The sequence below is a fragment of the Barbatula barbatula genome (genome assembly GCF_947034865.1).
Source record: "Barbatula barbatula genome assembly, chromosome: 17".
Classification (NCBI taxonomy): domain Eukaryota; kingdom Metazoa; phylum Chordata; class Actinopteri; order Cypriniformes; family Nemacheilidae; genus Barbatula; species Barbatula barbatula.
The window spans coordinates 16,714,184-16,735,237 of record NC_136780.1 but is presented as its reverse complement, the minus strand read 5'-3'; the positions used below and the strand labels follow the sequence as shown (position 1 = coordinate 16,735,237).

Genomic DNA, 21,054 nt, shown 5'->3' with positions numbered 1-21,054 from the left:
AAAACTGGGTATCAGATTTAACCGTAACTTAAGATGGTGAAACAAACAGAAACTGCTAAATAAACCGAAAGATTAGCGCTCTAATGGATTTGGTTGCAAAGATCAAAGTGAACATGATCTTATACAAATGTCTTCCCTGTTGATAAGACCAGCATTAATTTCCACATTAAGCTGTTTAGTGCCGTCTTTTTTGGTGTTTGTTTGTATGTCTGCAAATGCACATACTGGATGTATACACGGTCATCGGACAGAGTCAAACGCAGCTGTTTTTAAACAGGGTGTGTCACTGACACTGGGTGTGCGAGACCATGTGATCATTAACAAACAAATGTAGCTCCAGTCATGTGATCTTTGCAGTTTCCCTGGAACAGGAAACCCTTCACAAATGAACACAAGCACAAGTTTCAGGATGTGGGTTCAGACTATGTTTGTTAAGAGATAAAACATCTTCCCATTAAGGATGCATTTACATGACGACAATGCAATAGAAACAGAAAATGTTAACAAAACAATCCCTTTTCACACAGATCCAAGCAATATTTGAATCAACATGCTGCATTATGTGGTTTAAGCCATGCCAGGCCAGCAGTTGCCGATTACACTTTTTTAAGAAACTCGTAATACAGTTTACACAGAGACAAAAATGGCATATTTTTCAAAAACATGCACTTTTTGTTGTGTTAAGGCACCGCTAATGCTTAGAAGTTTTGCATTTTTTATTGGAAATACTGTCGTGTAAATGGACCCTAAAGGTCTTTGTACATACAGTCCGAAATTTTTCGTATGCGTTTCTTCATAATTGGCTCAAGTTTGTACAGTGTTTCTGCTTACGGATGCGAAAAACGCAGAAAATCGAACCCAGTCCGAATTGTTTTATGACAGACGAAAACATCGGAGGCAGTGTGTAAATATGATTGACACAACACGAGGTCGTATTTATTATTTTATCGTAAAAGCCCCATTGTGCTATTTTTGCTGCTACGGTACGTCTTTTTGTAAATGCTCAGAAGGTAGAGTCATACCCTTGACAGTCACTTAACCCCGGGAGGCTCATGGAGACTGAACTTCAAGTATGTGTCCTTAGATCTCTTTGAATTAATGTGATTTCTAAATGAAAACTTTTTATAAAATGTCTGCTTTGTGATTATTGTCTTACTCACACACTGCCTAATAGGCCTATAGCTTGTTTTGCCTTTGTGTGGTATTCATTTTAAGAAAGCCAGAGATTGTGAACAGTGGTAACATCAAACTAGTTGAAGTATAGTTTACTAAAAGAATCGTTTACTTAAAAATTACTTTTCTTTCCTTATTTCCACATGCAACCTAGATAATTGTCTTTCCTTTGTGAAACAAAGATAGTATATTACCTATTTTGTCATATACTGTAATGAAAGAGAATAGGGTCAATTGAATGGTTTGTTAGTGCCCCCTAGTATTGTGTGGTACTGTATTAGTGCATATTTTATCATACTGAAAACTAATATACTAAATAAAAGCTAGAAATGTATATCAAATAAAGCAACATATAACTAAGTATTTCATTACAAAAAATGTAAAAGGTTAAGCTCCTAAACTTTAAGTACTTAAGTACGTTTAAGAACTTTAAGAGAGGCATTCTGGGAGGATTTTTGCACAGTCTCTGCATTTTGTGAATGTGTTTATAGCAGATTGTCTATCTATCCTTTGACCCACCACCCGGTTCCAAATTTGCACATCTTCAAAGCGGCAAATCCTGTTTTGATGTCCATTTGCATTCCGTTGTGGAAATGTACAGCCAGTCTGTGGTATTATTATTTCCTCATCTGATTTCTTTCTTATTTTGACTGTTTTACAACCACACTATGAAGTCATAAACCCCAGTAAAGGTCCTAGTGAGAAATTGGTGTTTTGATAAGGAGATCACCCTTATACTGTACAGAGCTGAGACAATCAGACTACTGTTTCCATTGGATTTCCATCATCCAGATCATTCCAAACATCTGGTTCTCATGCTGGCGCAGTCAACTATCCAATCACATTCACCATTATGTGCCCCCTGAGTTACACCACTATTTTGGTTTGCTTCAGGTTTGCACAGAGGTGAAATTGTATAAATGGGGCAATACAAATGCACATATGTGTTTGTTCGTGACATTGCCTTTGTAGGTGGTAAGTTTGGCATGGACGGGCCTGAGCCAATCACGTGGCTTTACTCTGGAGCCATGGACGATATAAACGTCTCGTCTTTAATGAGTAATAAGGGTTATTTTTTACAGAAGGAAGAATTCTTTCAATTCCAAGGAATCTTTCTCTGTGGTTTTGTTTTCCAAATGCAATAACTTGCATTTGAGTGTCTGTAATCTAAAACTTTCCTTTGTCCCATATGTATATTATCCCTTACCCCATTTTTTACTCAGGTAACCGAGCCATTGTGTCAATGGAGGGGGGGAAATTGCCTTGTTGCAGTGAGCTTTTTGTGTGTGCACACCTGTGCAAGTGTGTGTGTGGAGAGGGTGCGTCTAAATGGATGGTCTTACACTGTTGTGTCATATTGTGAATATAGACTGTGTGAGTCTAAAGCCACACACATGCTCACAAACACACACACACACACACACATACAGAGAGAGAGAGAGAGAGAGAGAGAGAGAGAGAGAGAGAGAGAGAGAGAGAGTTAAAAGGCCAGCACTGAAATAGAGAGCCTCTAATGAGCAGATTAACATGTAATGGAGATATTTTACTCTCCGAGTGAAATGAAAGGAAACTCTGTGCCACACTGTGTGTGCGTGTGTGTTTGTTCCATTGGTAATTCAGTTGGAGTGATGTGCTGATTGTCAAATAGTGGCCTGTTTAAAACAGAACAGCCATTTCCTTATTTTCACAGATCACTTCGTAAAAGCTTTCTGTATAACCTGTGCATTTTGAGTTAGTTCTATTCTACTCTATTGGCGAGCCAACGCAATATCTTGAGAATTTGTAACTATTTATGTCGTAGCTAATTCTTTTTCATTTCGTACAGTCGCATTCTTATGTTTTTGTATGATTTAATTCCACTTAACATTCGCAACTTCCTAGCAATGCACTAAAAACCATTCAAAATAACCCCAGAAACCCCGACCACACATTTCTAGTGGCATGTTGTGCATCTTAAGTTGTTGATGTTATTATTGTTTTATGTTAGATTTAGGTCGAGGACGGAGATTGATGGGCTGCAGGATAAAAATATGTTAAAGCTGACCTTTTGTCCAATCGCTTGGAGGAAGACAGGAATAGAGCGGCACGCATAAGCACTGTTGTCTAAAAGACAAACCAGAAATTTTTGCGAATGAGTGCATGTACTTATTATGGAATGGAATAGTTTTCTCTGGATTTCTCTGGATGTTTTTGTGTGTGATCTCCCCCACGAGATGTCCAAATGTATAACTGCAGTGGGGTGAGCTGAAATAGTTTTGTAGGTTCAAAATGATTCCAATGTCCTTTCAAAAACAAATTTTTCAAGTTAAATGCAGTTTTAGCTTGATCCACAGCATATCTGGCATATTCCCACAGAAAATCATTTGGTCCCTCAGTTTATACAAACAAACAAAAAACATGTTTAATGTTACATGCGTTTCCATTGTATGATAATTTCTTGTCTGACTTTCTCCGTGTAAAGTTATATTCATGTTTCAACTTCATTGTCATGATGACCTAAAGTGAATAAACCCAGTTACTTTCACACAATATATACAGTAACAATATACGTAAGGACACCAGAAAAGGGCTGGTGTGTCATGAACTGTGACAGAGAACCCAAGTGCAGGCAGCAAAACAGGGATGAAGGGGTTAACAAGGACTTTAATACTAAAACAGGAACAAGACAGGAACAAAACAAAAACCCACGAGGGGGTAACAAAACAGGGTATACAATAAACTGAACTAACTAAAGACTAAACACTTGACAAGAACTACAACTACAAAACACCTAGACTAATAGAACACTCACACTGACTAGACTAACAACTCCAAGACATGACATGGCATGGCATGGCATGGCATGGCATGGCATGGCATGGCATGGCATGGCATGGCATGGCATGGCATGGCATGGCGCATGAAACAGGTAAAGCATACCAGTACAACGAACGAGCACAAGACAATAGAAAAGAGGGCATTAAATAGGGGAACAAACACAGGATAATTACTAAGGGGCAGGTGAAGGTAATGATCCACTAATGGGAAGGCTAACGAGACAAAAGGGCGGGAAACACTGACGAGACACGAGAAAGCACATGGCAAGTCAGAATCAAAACAAAGCCATGTCTTTCTCACACAAAACATAAGGCTATGCCATGACTCCGCTGCAAGACCAAGAATAAACATGACATGATAGCGGAATCATGACATGGTGTAACAATTTTTTTTCACAATCATTTATGCACTGTAAGTGCTTTAACAAAACTGTAAGCAAGCTTAGATTTAAAAAAACAACATTTGATGGATAAGTTTGGTTATTAATATGCAAGCAATGATGCAAGGTGTGGCTGTGCTTTATCGTGAATAAGTCACGGCTAAAGGGTGTTGTTAGGCCCGACGTGAAGCTCCAATTTGTGTTTAACCCAGAAGACTGACCAGTGTGTTCTACTTTCTTCCATCTTTGTCTCTTTCAGAAGATTACCCATTCTCTGCTGATGTTTTACCGCCATTACCGGAGGTCCCTGTTGGAGGGGCAGTCCTAAGCCAGGTGGGCGGCCCCATCAGAAACTCTGCCCTGAGGTATTGCTCCTCACGCAGCATGGACTCCAATCACAGCAATGACCGACCTGTCAGCTACGGATCCACCTCTTCATCCACCTCCTCCCGGGACAGCCACTGCTCGCTGGGGGGACGGCCGGTATTAGGCTCCACCCCTGAGCACGATCGAGATTCTGGGGCGATCCGACTGGAGTTGGTGCCGGCCCGTCAGCTAGAGGAGGAGGAGACAGGAAGACGGACACCTACACCGGTCATTCAGGGGGATGCAGATGTTCAGTCACCGGAAGGCCGGAAAGTCCAGTATGTGGACCGGGTTGTGCAGGAAATTCTCGACACAGAAAAAACCTACGTCCAGGACCTTCGCAGTATAGTCCAGGTGAGATGAATAGAAAGCATGGAGTATCAATTCGCAAGGTTCTTCTAAAATCTTAAAAAAGTGGGCTAGAAAATGTTCTACACAGCGATGCCATACATGAAATCCCCAAAGAACCATTTTCTTAAAGGTTCTCATAAATATCCTCTCTTTATTACTTCTTCAGATGGTAGAAGGATGTCGTTCCAAAATTGGCACCTTTTTCAAGAGTGTATAGCATTTGATTTATTGCCTTATTGAAACTAACTGCAAGCCAGGTCTGAAGGATTAGTCCACCCAAAAATGTAAATTCCATAATTTTCGATCATACTCATACAAATTTTCGATCATACTCATGTCATTGCAATACTTTTGCCATGGGATGGAATATAACGAAGAAATTTCCTCTATAGTGACTGGTTACCAGACATGGAAAAACCAATAGCGCTTAGACATCAAATATGTTGTAGTTACACATTAAATAAAGTTTCAGCTCTTTAAAGTATAAGTGAGATTTATAAATAAAACCATTAAATGGAATTACAGGTGTTAGAATACATTAAACATGCCACATTAGTTTAAGGGTACCCCAGAATTCTAATAGATATATGGTTATAATGGCAAGTGTACTGGCTTCAATAAAATCTATAAAAGTCTCAGTGGGTCTTTGCTGGTAATGTGTTGGGCTCTATTGGTGGCAAGTTATCTGACCGATAGAAACCAATAGAACACCATTAAATCCTACTGAAATAAGGCCTTAACACCGCACAGGTGGTAAACAGCTTATGGTTCATAATGCTATAGTAATAAGCCATGTGGAAGAATTTATATTTGATCCATTAGGTGAGTAAATGGCCAACCAAATTGACCTTTTTTGAGAACTATGCCTTTAAGAGCTTAACCCAAAAGTACCACGAGCAGTAAGTAACTCATACTACAGTCCAAGTCATTGACCATCATGCTACCACCTCCCACAAATCATGCGACGCAATGTATTGAGGCTCTTGAGAGGCATGTGTGTGTACCTGTATAGGATTTATATAGCTGTCAAAGGTAACCGGCACATGACTGTTATTTGATCTAGAGAGGGAGGATATAAATGCCAAACTCTTCCTCTCACCATTGCTGCGATTTTCTCGCTCTGTCTCACTCTTAATGTGAGGACCGAGGCTCACAACCCCCTTTCCTCTTCTATACTCACACATTCACTGGCCCCCCAGCACAGAGGGGATGATAGATGGCTAGAGGGGAGGATGGGAGAAGAGGAAGACAGGCAGGATGGATGGAGACAGCAGATAAAGGAGTGGAAAGTAGGTTAGGAAAACAACGGTGAAAGAAACTGCTTTCTACTAACACCGATGTATGCATGTGTGTATGGTTTTGTTAAGGAAACATACTTTCACTTACGGACTATAAACAAGCCCACGCAGAATCTGAGCCAGATTTCTAGCTTGCCAGAAACCTCCACAGATTTCCACAGAATTTGAATCATTCATAAAGACCTAGAAAATTCCTTGCAGGATTTTGTATTCACAATTGGAGCCAGTGGTGCACTATAAAACATTAATATGAAGGAACTTCTCATACTAGTTCAGCTTCAAAATAAAAAATCTGTCATAATTTATACGCCCTCTTGTCAATTCCTTTCTTTCTTCTGCAAAACACGAAAGAAGATATTTTGAAAAATGTTGCCAACAGAACAGTACAGTCCCCCATTCACTTCTATTGTGACCAATGCAAGTGAATGTTAACAACATTCTTTTTTGTTTCATTGGACCTCATTGACTCCCATAGTAGGACCTCATTGGTCCTCATTGACCTCATTGACTCCCATAGTAGGAAGATGTACTTTTTTGTTGTTGTGTTGAACATCAAAGATGATATTTTGAAGAATGTAGGACAGTTCTGGGGCACTTTTGACTACCGTTGTCATTTCTCTTACTATGGTAGTCAACGGGGTCCAAGAACTGTTTGGTTACAAGCATTCGTTTAAACATCTTTCTCTGTGTTCAACCAAACAAAGACATTTACACAGGTTTGGAACAACTAGAGGGTGAGTCATTCATTTTTCATTGTTGAACTATCCCTTTAATGGATACTGAACTGGCAGGCAATTCCCAGTACATTTCTTTGCAGTCTTTTTTTGCAATGTGGTTAAATGCTTTTTACCAATAAGACTGTACTCTTCTGTTTAACCTTTTTTATTTCTATTTCACACGATTCTGCTAAATTGAACACTCTGCATTTGGGCCACAAGGTTGATATACCATCCAAATGTAACACTTGTTACAAAATCCACAACTTTTAACCATGAGACTCAAAATTCTTCATCCCAGTGTGACGGTTGCTCACTGAAAAACAATGTAAATCGTACAAAAAAATATCATTATTAGGCAAAAAAACATTAGAATTAGCCAACTTTGGTTCAGCTGTACTGTCTGAAGATAAAACTGTGACTTGTAAAAAAAATTCACTTTTTTGCTTAAAGGCTGCTGATCAGTTAGTGGTAAATTGATTTGTATTAGTGTGTTCATTTTCTTTAGTTGACCCATTTGTAGAGGATTCTGCTTGTCGTAAAGTCTACATGCTTTCTTTGCAATATTTCCCAAATTCTTTGTCCAAAAACTTCAGTTGAATTATAGTATTTCAAGTAGCCTATATAATGCATCATTTGTGTTCATGCGGCTGCAATGCTTTAGTTTTGAGTGTTAATAGTTATACTAATATCCATAAAAGATAAGTGTTACTTTCCAGGGGTTTAAAGCAAAGGGATTGCTGGTGTCATCCAAAAAGGAAAGTCATTTCAGAGGCGGAGAAGTTGATACAATTTCATTTAAGGTATTGAAGAAACAAAAATGATTCTTTGGAATGACACCCAGTGGTGAATCATGCACAATAACAGCAGGAATGTATATCCAGTTAAATCGAGTCAATCTTTATTTGTCTCACTCAAGTGGGTGTTTTAAGTGCATCTTTTCCTCCCAGGGTAATAACATCACTTATATTAATTTTTTTAAATAACAGTCGCGCAGCTTCTGCATCTATGTGTATGTGTGAGCGGGTGTTGACGCAGGGTGTGTTTTGGGACTGACACAGAATGATTATTTTACACTGCCTGAGGGTGTTCAGGTAAAGATTATATCAGAGCGAGAGACTCACTTATCTTGTCTGTCATCCAGAGAACGAGACATTTAAATGTAGGGCAGAGCAGAAGAGAAGTTATAGCACGAGTACAGATTCTGACATGCTTGTGTGTGTTTACGTGTGAACAAACTTTGTACTTTAATCATTTTCCTCAAGAGCTTCATTGTTTCTCTAACTAATAAGTCTTCTTTAAGAATTGTGTATCACATAACGTTCATCAAAGAGTGGCCAAGGATAGTCCTCTAACTACAAGCCACTCTCCTCCAAACATTTTTGAAATTATTTTAAAAGAACATTATCCTGATTTTTATTACCTTAATTTTATCAAACTTTTTTTGTACTGAAATGCTTTGCGTATATGCATTTGCATTTTTACATTTGGCATACGCTTTTATCCAAAGCGACTTACATTGCATTATCACAACAAATAAGGCAAATAGTAATGACATGAATTGGCTTAAGTGTCCAAACATATTTGGAGCTACTGTATCACAAGTACGTCACAAAAATACCTGAATATTAAATACATTTCGGCTTGGCGGCAGACACTGAACTGATTTAAAGAGCACACAGGAAGATCTATCCATCTGTCCTCCTGCCCAAAAATCGCGAATCATATATTCACTATAAGGATGATAAACCAGTCACGGGGCGGGACTTCCTCCCTGTTGTATGATGCCAGGCACGGTGCCCATCTCACATGACTGCTGATGAGATTACTTTTATCCTTTCATCCGTTTCTTTCTCTCTGTAGGATTACCTGGAGTGCATCAGTAACCAGTCTCTTCTGCTACTCGGGGACGAGGAACGGAATTCTTTGTTTGGAAATATTCGTGACATCTACCGTTTTAACAGGTTTACATTTTAGTTCCTGCTTGCTTTGGTAACAAAAACATCACTTTAGAGGAGAGCAACTGCGACAAATAATCTAGTTTCTTTAAAATGTGGATTGGGTTTGCATAGCATGGTTGTGACACAGAACATAAAAGCAAATCAATTCCATTTCTAGACACGCATTAAACTCACAAGAGCCTTTTTGGCCTTTTTGACCATCACTCCACAAACAAGCGGAAGCACACTCACACCAAATTCTCATTTCTGGTTGTGTTTTAGCCCCCACACAGGCATAAGGCAGAAGTGTGCACACGCACTGTTCAATTCATGGAAGTGGACCATTTTCTTATAACAAATACAATATACAATACCACACATGCTGGAAAATAATTTGAATAGTTTCAGAACAGCTCAACCCATTCACGGATGTGAGTCATATTATCAATATCATATAACCTGTGTTTGTTTTGCAGTGACCTGCTTCATGACCTGGAGAAATGTAATGCCGACCCGGTTGCTATTGCCAAGTGTTTCGTAGCCAAGGTAACTCTTTCTTTCTTCTTTCAAGACACCTTTACTCACAACTTTAAAATAAAACAATGAAGACTTCAAACCCATAAGACTATCTTTTTCTCCATGGAACACGAAAGGAAATGTTTCTTAGAAATGTGCTCTTAAATTTTCAAGAAGTGCATACATTATTACCAAATTTGAAAGTGGAAATGTAAATAACTTCTAAGAGATAGTGGAGGAAAAAGATTTCAGGCAAACTGATACATAGAATACGTTGCATAGACGGGTAAGGGTTTAGATAAGTAAGGGTTTTTCTACGTAACCCAAATGTGATATGATGTATACAATAGCAGTAATATCTATAAAAATTATTGAAAAATAACCACATTATTATCTTCATAGTGTATTAAATGTTCCATAATATGTATGCGCAACTCTTACTGTAAAAGTAATCTTCTGAAGTATCGTAATCGGTATAATGCATGTTTTAATTGGTTTCCTACATCAAGTGTTTCTATTGGCTATAGCATAATAACAACTGCTCAACAGTGTGTTTTATAGCTCTAATTAACACCAACTGGAATTTTTACTTCATTGGTTTGTGTTGTGTGGTTTTGTGTGATAATTGTTTTGTTTCGTTGGGGTTTTTGTTTCGGTGTTGGGGGGGGGGGCTGCTACAGCAATTTTCGCAGTGCAAATGACTGCGGCTTACAAGAACTCACATAGAACCAAAAAATTAACACGCGCACACACACCCAGCAAAGCCCTGAGCACAAACATGCATTTAGACGTCTGCTGTGTGTGTTACTTATGTTTGTGAGGAAATGTGTGGTTTTACTACTACTGTATGGAAAAATAGCACAGAGAGAGAGAGATGCTATGATTAACAGACAGACATCTTAAAGTGGTGGTTTCGCCAACTTTACATTCCTTACTGCGTTTGCTGCATTCCTTCAACACTCTGAACCCAACTGCTTCTATCCTCTCATTCCACTCACACAGGCATTTTCAATGCTGACACAGTTGGGGGGGCTTCGTCAAGTTGGATACAAATTGTCTTTTTGTATATATTAAAGGAGGAAACCAAATTATTTTAAGAGGCTGGGGTTTAAAAAGGCATATCTCAAATAATTTGAAAGAATCCTTACATTTTTATTTCATTTCAATCACTTTGGTCACAATTACCTTTATAAAACTAGAATAAAAGTAAATAGTTTATCCTCATATATACATAAACTAAAATCAAGTTTAGCTGTTTGTGTGTGTGTGTGTGCGTGCGTGCGTGCGTGCGTGCGTGCGTGCACGTTTCTGTGTGTGTTCGTGTATACGTGCATGAGTACGTGTGGTCCTGGTAAACCCTCCTAAAAAGATAATAATATTTTTTGATCAGAGACATTTTTGGTCCCCAATAGAAAAACAGCTTCTAAATATAACTAAATGTTGTTTATTAAAAATGTTGATTTTTTTGGGTTATGTATGGTCTAAGTCCCCATTAAGCATGCAAACCCAAACGTGTGTACTGTGTCAAGGTATTAGTCAGCCAGTTCAGCGGTTTTGATATCACAAAGGAGCTTCAGGATTCCAGTAAGAGTGTGGGGTTTTATTACATCTGATTCCTATCAAAGCTTTGGTGCACCGGTCTTTCTCTCTTTTTCTCTCTCTCAAGGACAAACGCTGACTCCGTGTATTTCTTTAACTAGCCTCCACCTGCTGTGTGCGGCTCTCCAGTTCATGCTGCACAACCCAACTGGCACTTAACTGACTGTGCAGCACCCATGATGGAAAAATAGTCAAAAATGATATATATTAAATCTCAATCTTTTCAAATTGTTTTAGTACAGCGATAAGTGAAAGTAAGATTTGGGAATAGCTTTCGCATTGTCCATAGTCTAGGACTTTTGTGTGACAGAATGAATCTTTATCTATAATTTAAAACAACCATCTTAACTGTCCAAGACATAAGGTTTACAAGAAACACAAGATGTAAAGGATCTTGGAACGACTTTTTTACAAGGAGAACCGCTTAGTGTGTAGTTGGGATACCTGTGATAGTTGTGATGATAGCTTTGCAGGGACACATTTAATAATAAAATCTTGTGTATATGTGTTACTGTACGTGTGTGTGTGTTGGTAAGAAAGGCTCAGAGGGCATATGTGAAAGCTGGCGGGGGCGGTCAAGAAAGGAGATGTTAAAGGAAGAGGATAAATGGCTCTTTGATACTCGGGCGCTCTGTACTTTTCCAGCAGCTTTGATGTTCATAAAGGCGGAATAAGAGCTAAAGACATGAAGATTTAATCAGAGCATGCTCACATCTACTATTACTGTAAACACAACATCAGTACACTATTATTACACTTACTGCAACCTCTCTCTCTCTCTCTCTCTCTCTGTGTGCGTGGGTACGGTTGCGCCCCTTTCCATAATAATGCATTATCCTGATATGACCTATAGGAGAAAGTTTGCCACTTTGGGTACACAGTTGCAGTCACTTAAGGTGATTCAAAAATGAAAATGTTTGTGTTTTGTGTCCATACACTAGAAGTGAATGGGGTCCAGTGCTGTTCGGTTATCAATATCTTTAAAATATCTTCTTTTGTTTTTTTTGCAGAAGGAAGTAAGTCATACAGGTTTGAAATGAAAGAGGGTGAATAAATGATGACACAATTGTCATTTTTGGGTGAACTGACATTTAATTCGCTCCAAGGACGATAACGGCATCTATGACGCATAATAGCAGCGTCCACACCACTTTAACAATAAAGATACAGAAGGACCAATATCCTTGGGATGACTTTCTTTCCACCCGATGAATGATAAATTAGCTTATTTAAACGGATTGCACAAAGCAATCGCTATTCCAACCAACCACATCACCCCTAGCATGGTGGCAGCAACGTTTGCACAGGTTTAACCGGTTCAGCTTAGCCTGGTCCAAGCAAGATTCAAACTGCCGTCAAAGTTGGCACCGGACTTAGTCACACAATATTAAACGCTACGACAATAGCTCCTAACATTAGTGCATCTCTTTAGATCGATTGTTAAGGTTTTTACAATTTTGGGTACAACTGTCTGCACATTTTAGCAAGTAAGCAGTTAAGTAAAGTAAAGCACACTTTAGTGTCTCACATTTTGTTACTAACACAAATCTCCAAATTGTGTATTTCAGAGTGAAGACTTCCATATATACACACAGTACTGCACAAATTATCCAAGGTAAGTTATATAAGTTTGGTAGTTTTACTTCCCCAGGCATTCATGTTCCCCCTGCAGTATTTTGCACTTATAGACTGTGTAAAATACTGTGTTTGTGTGTGTGTGCGAAACGTGAGACTTGTGAGAGTGTGTTCTTATATTATACATTGTGTGGGCATGTGTGTAACTCCACTGGAGTCTTGGAGTCTGTTCCTATGCATTTCCTCCCGAGGGAAACCCCATGCCCTCCTGTCTGTCCCTCTCTCTCAGAATTAATGCCAATACCAAAAATGTGGCTCTGCGAGACTGACCTGAAAAAAAAGTGAAATGTTAAACTCAAACAATGTGAAAGGAGATCTGTTATGCATATTAAATCTGACCTTTTGAATCTATTCCTTTTATTAAACACACACGCCTCAAACACAGCAGCACGTGCTGTCACAATGGCTACTTTTGATGGGACGACAAATGTGATGTGATGTGGTTTAGTAGTCGTGTCATTAAATTCTGCATGGTGTGTGTGTACATGAAAGGATTTTTGTCCGGGCCACCGCGACCCTCTCTCCACACCCTCACGCAGCTGTTGACCCTAACCAAGGTCATATGGCACGCTCCCACACACACACATACAGTAATAGTCCTCAAGGCGATGTCTGTATATCTCTGTGATACCCGGGTCATATTTCCCGCTGGGACAATGTGAAGTCTGTGCGCAGGGCGCTGGAATGTGAACGCTTGCACACGCACATACATCTATCCCAGTGTTCCGTGAGGCGGTGCACCATATCCAATAAACTGTAAAAGCTGTGTTTTAACCAAAGGGCTTGACCTGACATTCTCAACCATGCGTGATTCCAAGGATGCTTTAAAGCAAAACTTTTATGAAGAGAAGTTTGTTATTTTTTACATTTATAAAAAGTAAAAGAGGAAATGGTTTTCTCCCAAAGTTTCGGTCTTTCTGATTGTCAAAAATAATGAAACATGTTATAATTTATGAGAGGAACTTTATTTGTGGTAGTGAGGTCAGCCACCTGCACGGCATTGGAAAAAAGCCTTAGAAAAGTTAAACCAGGTCTGAGAAAGGACTAGCATCATTTGTATGCAGATGGCTGTTTTGATTTCTTACTTTATTTATAAACATATATATATATATATATATATACAGTATATAAAGCGTAATAACTGGTTGCAATTCTATTATGTGTAAATGTTCAGTGTTTATGTATTTTATGTGTTGAGACTAATTCTTCTGCAGGAGTCCCTTTTACCAGAATGCATATAAAAGAAAAGCTGATTTATCGATAACATGTGTGCATTTGTATCTACAGGTCTGTTGCTGTCTTAACAGAGTGCATGCGGAACAAAACGGTGGCGAAGTTTCTCAGAGAGCGTCAAGAAAGTCTTAAACACTCCCTTCCTCTCGGCTCCTACCTGCTTAAACCTGTCCAGAGAATCCTAAAGTACCATCTTCTTCTGCATGTACGTTCACAAACACACTTCTCCTATTAAAAGTACATAGTGTCTGTACCAGTCAGTAGATTGAGCCTAAGTCGACGAGTCCTTAAGTGCCCAAAATTTAAAAAAAGATACAAATGCTTGGCAAGAAACAAACCCAACCTGACATATTAAATGTCAAATATGGTGGAACGTTAATAACATCCAATTTTTTTTGGTTTTTACTTGCCTAAAGCTAATTTCGGCATGCTGCTGTATTGTTACTGAACTTTTCGGACACGTTTATAATATTGCAAGTGTTGCGTCTTACAGGAGATCGCAACTCATTTGGAGAAGGATTCTGAGATGTACGATGTGATCCAGGAGGCGATTGACACCATGCAGAGGGTGGCCTGGCACATCAATGACATGAAGAGAAAACATGAGCATGCAGTGAGACTGCAGGTAACCAACACATCTGCTTACATTCCTGGTACAATACAGTAAAAATAAAACGATATCACGCCATGACAATCAACCCTAAAGGTAACATACAGCCACGTCACCAAGCTTCATCCTCCAGTTTATTTTCTTTCAGGAGATTCAGAGTTTGCTGACCAACTGGAAGGGCCCAGATCTCATTGGCTATGGCGAACTGGTTCTTGAGGGAACGTTCCGTATCCAGAGAGCCAAAAATGAGAGGACGCTGTTCCTGTTCGACAAACTTCTCTTGATCACCAAGAAAAGAGAAGAGACTTACACCTATAAAGCCCACATCCTGGTAAGACTATATCCAGACGGCTATCGGAAAAATCTAGCTCATACCGGGTGGTCGTGCCGGATGAAACTGTAATGTTTGGACACGGTGACTGTTTTTTTATGCTAGCAGCTTAGCCAGTGTGGTCGAGCAGGATGAACTTGGCCCTGCAAGCTGGTCTAGAGCAAATCTCAAAACAATACAATGTACATAACAGGCTGAGGGGTGTAAGGGTGGAATCAAAGAAACCAAGACTTTGCTTGGCTTCTCAGCAGGGCAGACATGCAAATAGTGGCTATGTTATTTTATAACAATTTAACTGACTATCTTCTTCAATTTCTCTCTCTCGTTGACATGTGACATGCAGTGCTGTAATCTGATGTTGGTCGAGGTCATTCCTAAAGAGCCTCTAAGCTTCAGTGTGTTCCACTACAAGAACCCTAAACTTCAACACACTGTGCAGGTAAGCACAAAAATTCACACACAAACAACATGTAACCCAAGATCAGTGGTTTGCGTTGAACACGCGGTGGAATGTCCAGCCTGAGGCCTGGCTTCTGACAGATGTCCAATCAACTTGAACTTTCCTACAGTAATATCAGCCGCCCCTCTACCTACAGGCTTCAGCATGCATGCAAAGGTGTGTGTGTTTGTGCGAGTTTTGCCTAAAGCCTATGTTGTTTCATCTGACCCGTGCGTTGGACGAATGCCGAGCAGTCACGAAAATGATGCAGCGTGTGCCATAGAGTTACAAAACACCCATAAATCAGCTCATATTGTTATCTCTGTACCTAATACATGTTAAGTCAAATGTCATAACCTCTTGGAGTTAAAACATGCTGGGGTGAAACTCTGAAACTGTCAAGATGTCTGGGTCATACTTCAGGCCAAAACATAAATAATAATAAAACACTGTACGTCATACTGTACATTGTTGTAGGATTAAAGGTGGAGTTAGTTAAGATGGTATTGGACAATATAACCATATATTAGAGAATAATTGTAATTGTAAAAGAGTACATCAAGCTATTATTTGTATCTGTAGATTATTTCTGATAACAAGCAAAAGAAACCGAGAAGAACCGTTACTTGGCTAAACTCGTCTCTCCAATATTTTGAATTTAGACTGCAATACCAAACTGCATGACCCATTCAACAAATGTACGACTAAATTCTACAAATAGTTTATTTAATAAAATTATTATTATGCATTAAAATAATAACATAAATTAATATGAACATAAATTAGATAAAACATAGTTATATTATTAGACACTAGCCAGAGCGATTAGCAAACACAGACAGGAAGACCTTATCTTCATGGAAGGTCGGCTTTCAGTAAAAATGAGCTAAATATTTCAAATTCACATTTCATGGTCTGTTTTTTCCTCATGTAGCTGTGCATTATGCGGGATAATGTACAGGCAGCCAGCTGTTATCGGCTATTAACAACCGGCTGCCTGTACATTATCCCTTGCTTAAAACTTACAAGGCGAGTTTAAAAATACATTTTTACATATGTTTAAAACATTTCCTATATTTTATTAAGATTGGTCTGCAATATGAGAATTTTCTATGAGATTTGTGACCCACTTTTTGTATTCTTGGTCATCTTTGTTTGGACAATATAGGTTTGTCTTGACCTATATTTTATCTGACGAAATGTCATGTATGTCGTATATAACATAGGCTTATTTTACACATCATTCGTCGCAGTTACAGTAGTTGTCCGCTAGCTGAGGGTTATCTTGAGTAACTCATTTGGCAGCAGGTAAATGCATCACTGCTGTTACAGCCCATCACAAACCGTTTGTCCGTCTCTGTCGGTGCTGATATCCATCTAGGAGATAAAGTTGTTTGTTTTGACTGTTTTGATGTTCTGTGATTATTGGATGAACTGGTCACACTGGGTTTTATAGAGACGTCACAACAACTCATCTGATTGTGATGATACATCTGAAATCTATCTTTAGGCAAAGTCTCAGCAGGACAAGAAAACGTGGGTCCTGCATCTAAAACGGCTGATCCTCGAAAACCATCCTGCCAAAATACCGGCCAAGGTTAGATTGATTACAAAAACGCACACGCTCACAAATACGTTGTCCTATACTTGCAGAATTAACTCTCAGTAAATATGGCCCTTCTCACTTAACTGTGTTATGATAAATATTTAATCTCGCCCAGTATGTAGAACATTTAAGGTGAGACTTCAGTTTCTGTTTATATTAAGGCATTTTGGCAGACACTTTTATCCAAAGCGACTTACATTGCATTATCCTATACATTTTACATAGGGATCTGCAATCCCTAACGCAATGCTCTTTACACTAAGCTACAGGAAAGCTAGAGAAGTTTTTTTTTGTTTAGAAAAGTGAGGGGACGGCGCCACTCAGAGGACATTTTCAGTAATTTTGCTGGGAAAAATATTATCACAATAAAAACAACAAACACATGAATATGTATCAAAGTAGTTGTATTACATTTTTATTATAAATTTTATTATTTTGGACAGATATATGACTGTATTCTCTATATCTCCACAGGCTAAGCAGGCCATTCTGGAGATGGATACCGCAAGTGAGTATCACACTAAAAACCATATTTAACTATATAAAGTGGTGAATATGTTTAAAGGAACTAGACTTAAGATGCTATTTTCAACTTTTTTTCAGATCATCCAGGTTTTAACTACAACTCCGAGGGTGACAAGAGAATAAACACTAAAGAGGGTCCCTCTCCCCGGAGAACACGGAGAAAGAAAGGTGAGACCCCCCATACATTACTAACAACTGTTTTATTGCCTTGCCGTTTTGCTTTTACCGATTATTTTTTGTTTCTCTGACTTATATTATCTTTCTCTTCAGAGCCCTTATCTAAATTACTGAAAAATTCTAAACACATCAGTAAGTACAATTGGTTTTAAAACTGATTCAGGAGAAAAATGATTCCTGTAAGTAATTTTAATAATTTAAATGTTTGATTGTCTTTTTTATTTTTTTTGCAGTAGTATCCAGCCCAGATATACAGAAGGTAAGAAACATCACAATACAGCATGTGATGGTTGCATCAGTCTGAAATAAATGAAAAACACCAAATTTTTGGCATGTTGTAAACATGTATTTGTTTCTCGCAGTGTTCTAGTTTAGGAGTCACGTTGCTGTCACCTGTTGCTCATTTGGGATCTATCGGCCGATCACGTAGTCTTGTCAGCGAATCTCAAGAATCTCTGGACCCTGGTGACCACAGTGATGTAGACGAAGGGCCGCATCCACAGGATGCTGATGATGAGGATGACACCGGCCTGGTTAGTGTGATTTGACACTTCATATCTGTTGCTTCATTTTTCTGCAGATCAGTTTCAAATAGTGTTAAGATCGAGGTTTTAACTAGTTTTTTAACAAAGCATAAGGATTTTTTTTTATTTCACAATTGTGCAAAACATTGACCCTATATTACTGTAGGAGACTTTTATGTTGCCTTTAAAATACTCCAAGTTATACTGCATACAGCTAAAATGTCTTAAGAAGTGACTTTTGTACAACCAGGGATCAGGGGATAAACTGCGGGTGCCAGGGAAGGGCAGCCGGAAAAGGCTGAACCAGCAGGTATCAGTGGACAGCATTGACCAGTGGAGAAACCAAAACCTCACACATGCAGATCTCAAGGTAAGAAGCACGTATCCAGATAACTGACTTCAAAGAATGGTGTTTGTTGGAATAGAAACATACAGGCTTTTGTATTTATTTATAAATGCTTTTGGAATACTGCTTTTAATTGTCTAATTATGAGTAACATGATTTAAAGTGATAATTTACCCAAAGTTTTGGTCATTATTTACTCACCCTCTTATAATTTTTAACCTTTACACAACGCTGGTAACCGGACAACGGATGGACACAAAACAAATGCAAGGGAATGGGTACCGCCGTTGTTACCAAAATTCTTCAAAATATCTCATTTGTTGTTCTGCAGTATGTCATAAGGTTTGAATGACAAGAGGGAAATGAAATAATATCAGACTTTTCACCTTTGGGTGAACTTACCCCTTTAATTTTTCTTTAGGATATTTCAAGTGAACTGTTTAATTAGAATACATAATTTTTCTCTGGGGATAATCTCATGAAACCTTTTTAATGGTGCTTTTTATTAAATTTTTCAGACCGCCAAAGAGTCCTTGCAAAATGAGGCTGTCAACACCCCTATCCTACGGGTGACTGGTCCTCCTAAAACAGAGGCAGATGAACACATCTCGCACATGCTTAGAACAAGCATAGAACAGTCTGTTCGCAACATATGGACGGACCATCGAATCCGAAGGGCTATGTTTCCCACTCGCCAAAAAACTGTCCAAATTGATGATGACGAGGACATCTACCAGATGTTCCTGCCAACCGAGAATGATATAAGCAGTCACGATGCAGAGAGTGATCACGAAGCTGCTGACCATCCAGAAAGACCATGTAGCTGGCACGTAGAGCAGACTCAGTCATCCCAGCTAGAACTCCCTGCAAGCAGAGGCAAGGTACTTCGTAGGGCCAGTAGTGTCGGAGAAAAACAAAGTGAGCGACAAGAGGAAGAAATCAAACAACAGACTGAGTCTTCAAGCAATGAAATCTCAGGGTCTTCTTCTGCAGAGCAGTTAACGATCGATGATATTAAGAATGTCTATGACAACATTAGTTACGAGGAGCTTCAAGCCATGGGGCTGATTCGCAAAGACCACGTTAACCAGGCCCTTCCTGAAGTGGCAGAGGTCAGACCAAGGATAGCACCACAAGTTATAATAACTCCAACAGAAACTGAGAGTTCATGTGAGAGCAATATGTCCTGTGGTCAAGAAGGGGAGCCGTTTGAGACTTGTGAGCTTCAAATCATTGAAGATGAAGAGAATGTATATGACACCATCGTCTTCCAGGAACGGCCGGTCATTTTTTCTGAGACGGATCAGGGGGAACCAAAAAGCCAGCAGACATCTGAGATAGATCTCATGGCTAGCCAAATTTTAGGAGGCTTTGTTTCTGAGGAAAGCCTCCATCCCAGAAACAACACAATAGGTGATCAGTTTCAAAGTCCCTCTGCTTCATATTCTGATAATGAACATTCTCAACTTTCAACACCTGATCACATGGTAGAGCAAGTGGACGAGATATGGAATGATTTAGAAAACTACATCCGTAACAATGAAAAGAAACCAGACAAACTTCCTGCAGCATTTCCTGTTAGTGCAACAGACCCCACGTCTCTGCAAAGAGCACATGATTCCCCACACAAAGACTCGACAAGAAAAAGACACAGCTCCCCAAGGAAAACCAGGTTACAACAAAGACCTAATGATTCCCAAAACAAAGCACAAGCATCACCAAGCAAGAATGCCATTTCCCGACAAAAGTCAAACGACTCTCCGTGCAAACTTCCCTTACAAACCCCCCCTTCAGCTGGTGCCCCACCTAAATCACCCAACCCTTCAAACCACCCTCCGTCCTTCCATATTCCCATCATTAACATTCCAGATGTCCTTTCAGAAAACCAGTTGGAGGAGAAAGATGAAGCATGTTCTCCTTCCTTTCCTTTGCCCCCCACCCCTGAGCCGCAGCCTGGCACTGTAAAGAGCATCCGCAAAAAACTTGCAAGGTTAAGCAGCGGAAGCTTCCGTACGGATGATGAGGACATTCCTTCACAGAAGGACCCAGAGCTTCAGGCCCTGTTTCACAGTTTGGACCCAAGTCTGCTGTTGGGTAGAGAAGCTTGTGACCAAGTTCTTGATCTAGAGGAAAAAGGCAAGAACAGAGTGTTCCTCATGGCTAGGCAGTACAGCCAGAAGATCAAAAAGGCTAACCAATTACTGAAGATGAAGAGCATGGACCATGAACCCAGTTGTGCTAGGCTTAGGATAAGCAAACATAAAGACCTTGCAGCCATTATGGAGGAGAAGAAACAAGGCGGTACTGCTATCGGTAAGATATACTGTACATGCATGGTTAAGGTCATTATTTCCTAGTTTTGGAAAGTGCAATTCATAGACGTAAATAGTAAAGGGTGCAGTTAAGGATGCTATAGAAAGTAAGCCATTGGTGGGCTGAATCGGCCGGGAAAGTGTAAGAGTAATTGGTTTTT

General features: G+C 39.3%; 1 protein-coding gene across 2 annotated transcripts in view; it reads left to right on the top strand.

The window, feature by feature from the left end:
• Positions 1-21,054, top strand: part of LOC306906742 (pleckstrin homology domain-containing family G member 1) — a 38,200-nt gene that overhangs the window by 14,409 nt on the left and 2,737 nt on the right. For both annotated transcript variants that reach the window (XM_079478364.1, XM_079478363.1), the window contains exons 2-17: positions 4,629-5,089; positions 8,964-9,064; positions 9,517-9,586; positions 12,724-12,770; positions 14,078-14,228; positions 14,517-14,648; positions 14,782-14,964; positions 15,308-15,403; positions 16,914-17,000; positions 17,484-17,517; positions 17,613-17,702; positions 17,805-17,843; positions 17,945-17,970; positions 18,074-18,244; positions 18,486-18,605; positions 19,100-20,894. In XM_079478364.1, coding sequence (XP_079334490.1) covers positions 4,754-5,089; positions 8,964-9,064; positions 9,517-9,586; positions 12,724-12,770; positions 14,078-14,228; positions 14,517-14,648; positions 14,782-14,964; positions 15,308-15,403; positions 16,914-17,000; positions 17,484-17,517; positions 17,613-17,702; positions 17,805-17,843; positions 17,945-17,970; positions 18,074-18,244; positions 18,486-18,605; positions 19,100-20,894 — 3,478 coding nt within the window. In that variant the 5' untranslated portion in view covers positions 4,629-4,753. The remainder of the gene's footprint in view (positions 1-4,628; positions 5,090-8,963; positions 9,065-9,516; positions 9,587-12,723; positions 12,771-14,077; positions 14,229-14,516; positions 14,649-14,781; positions 14,965-15,307; positions 15,404-16,913; positions 17,001-17,483; positions 17,518-17,612; positions 17,703-17,804; positions 17,844-17,944; positions 17,971-18,073; positions 18,245-18,485; positions 18,606-19,099; positions 20,895-21,054) is intronic.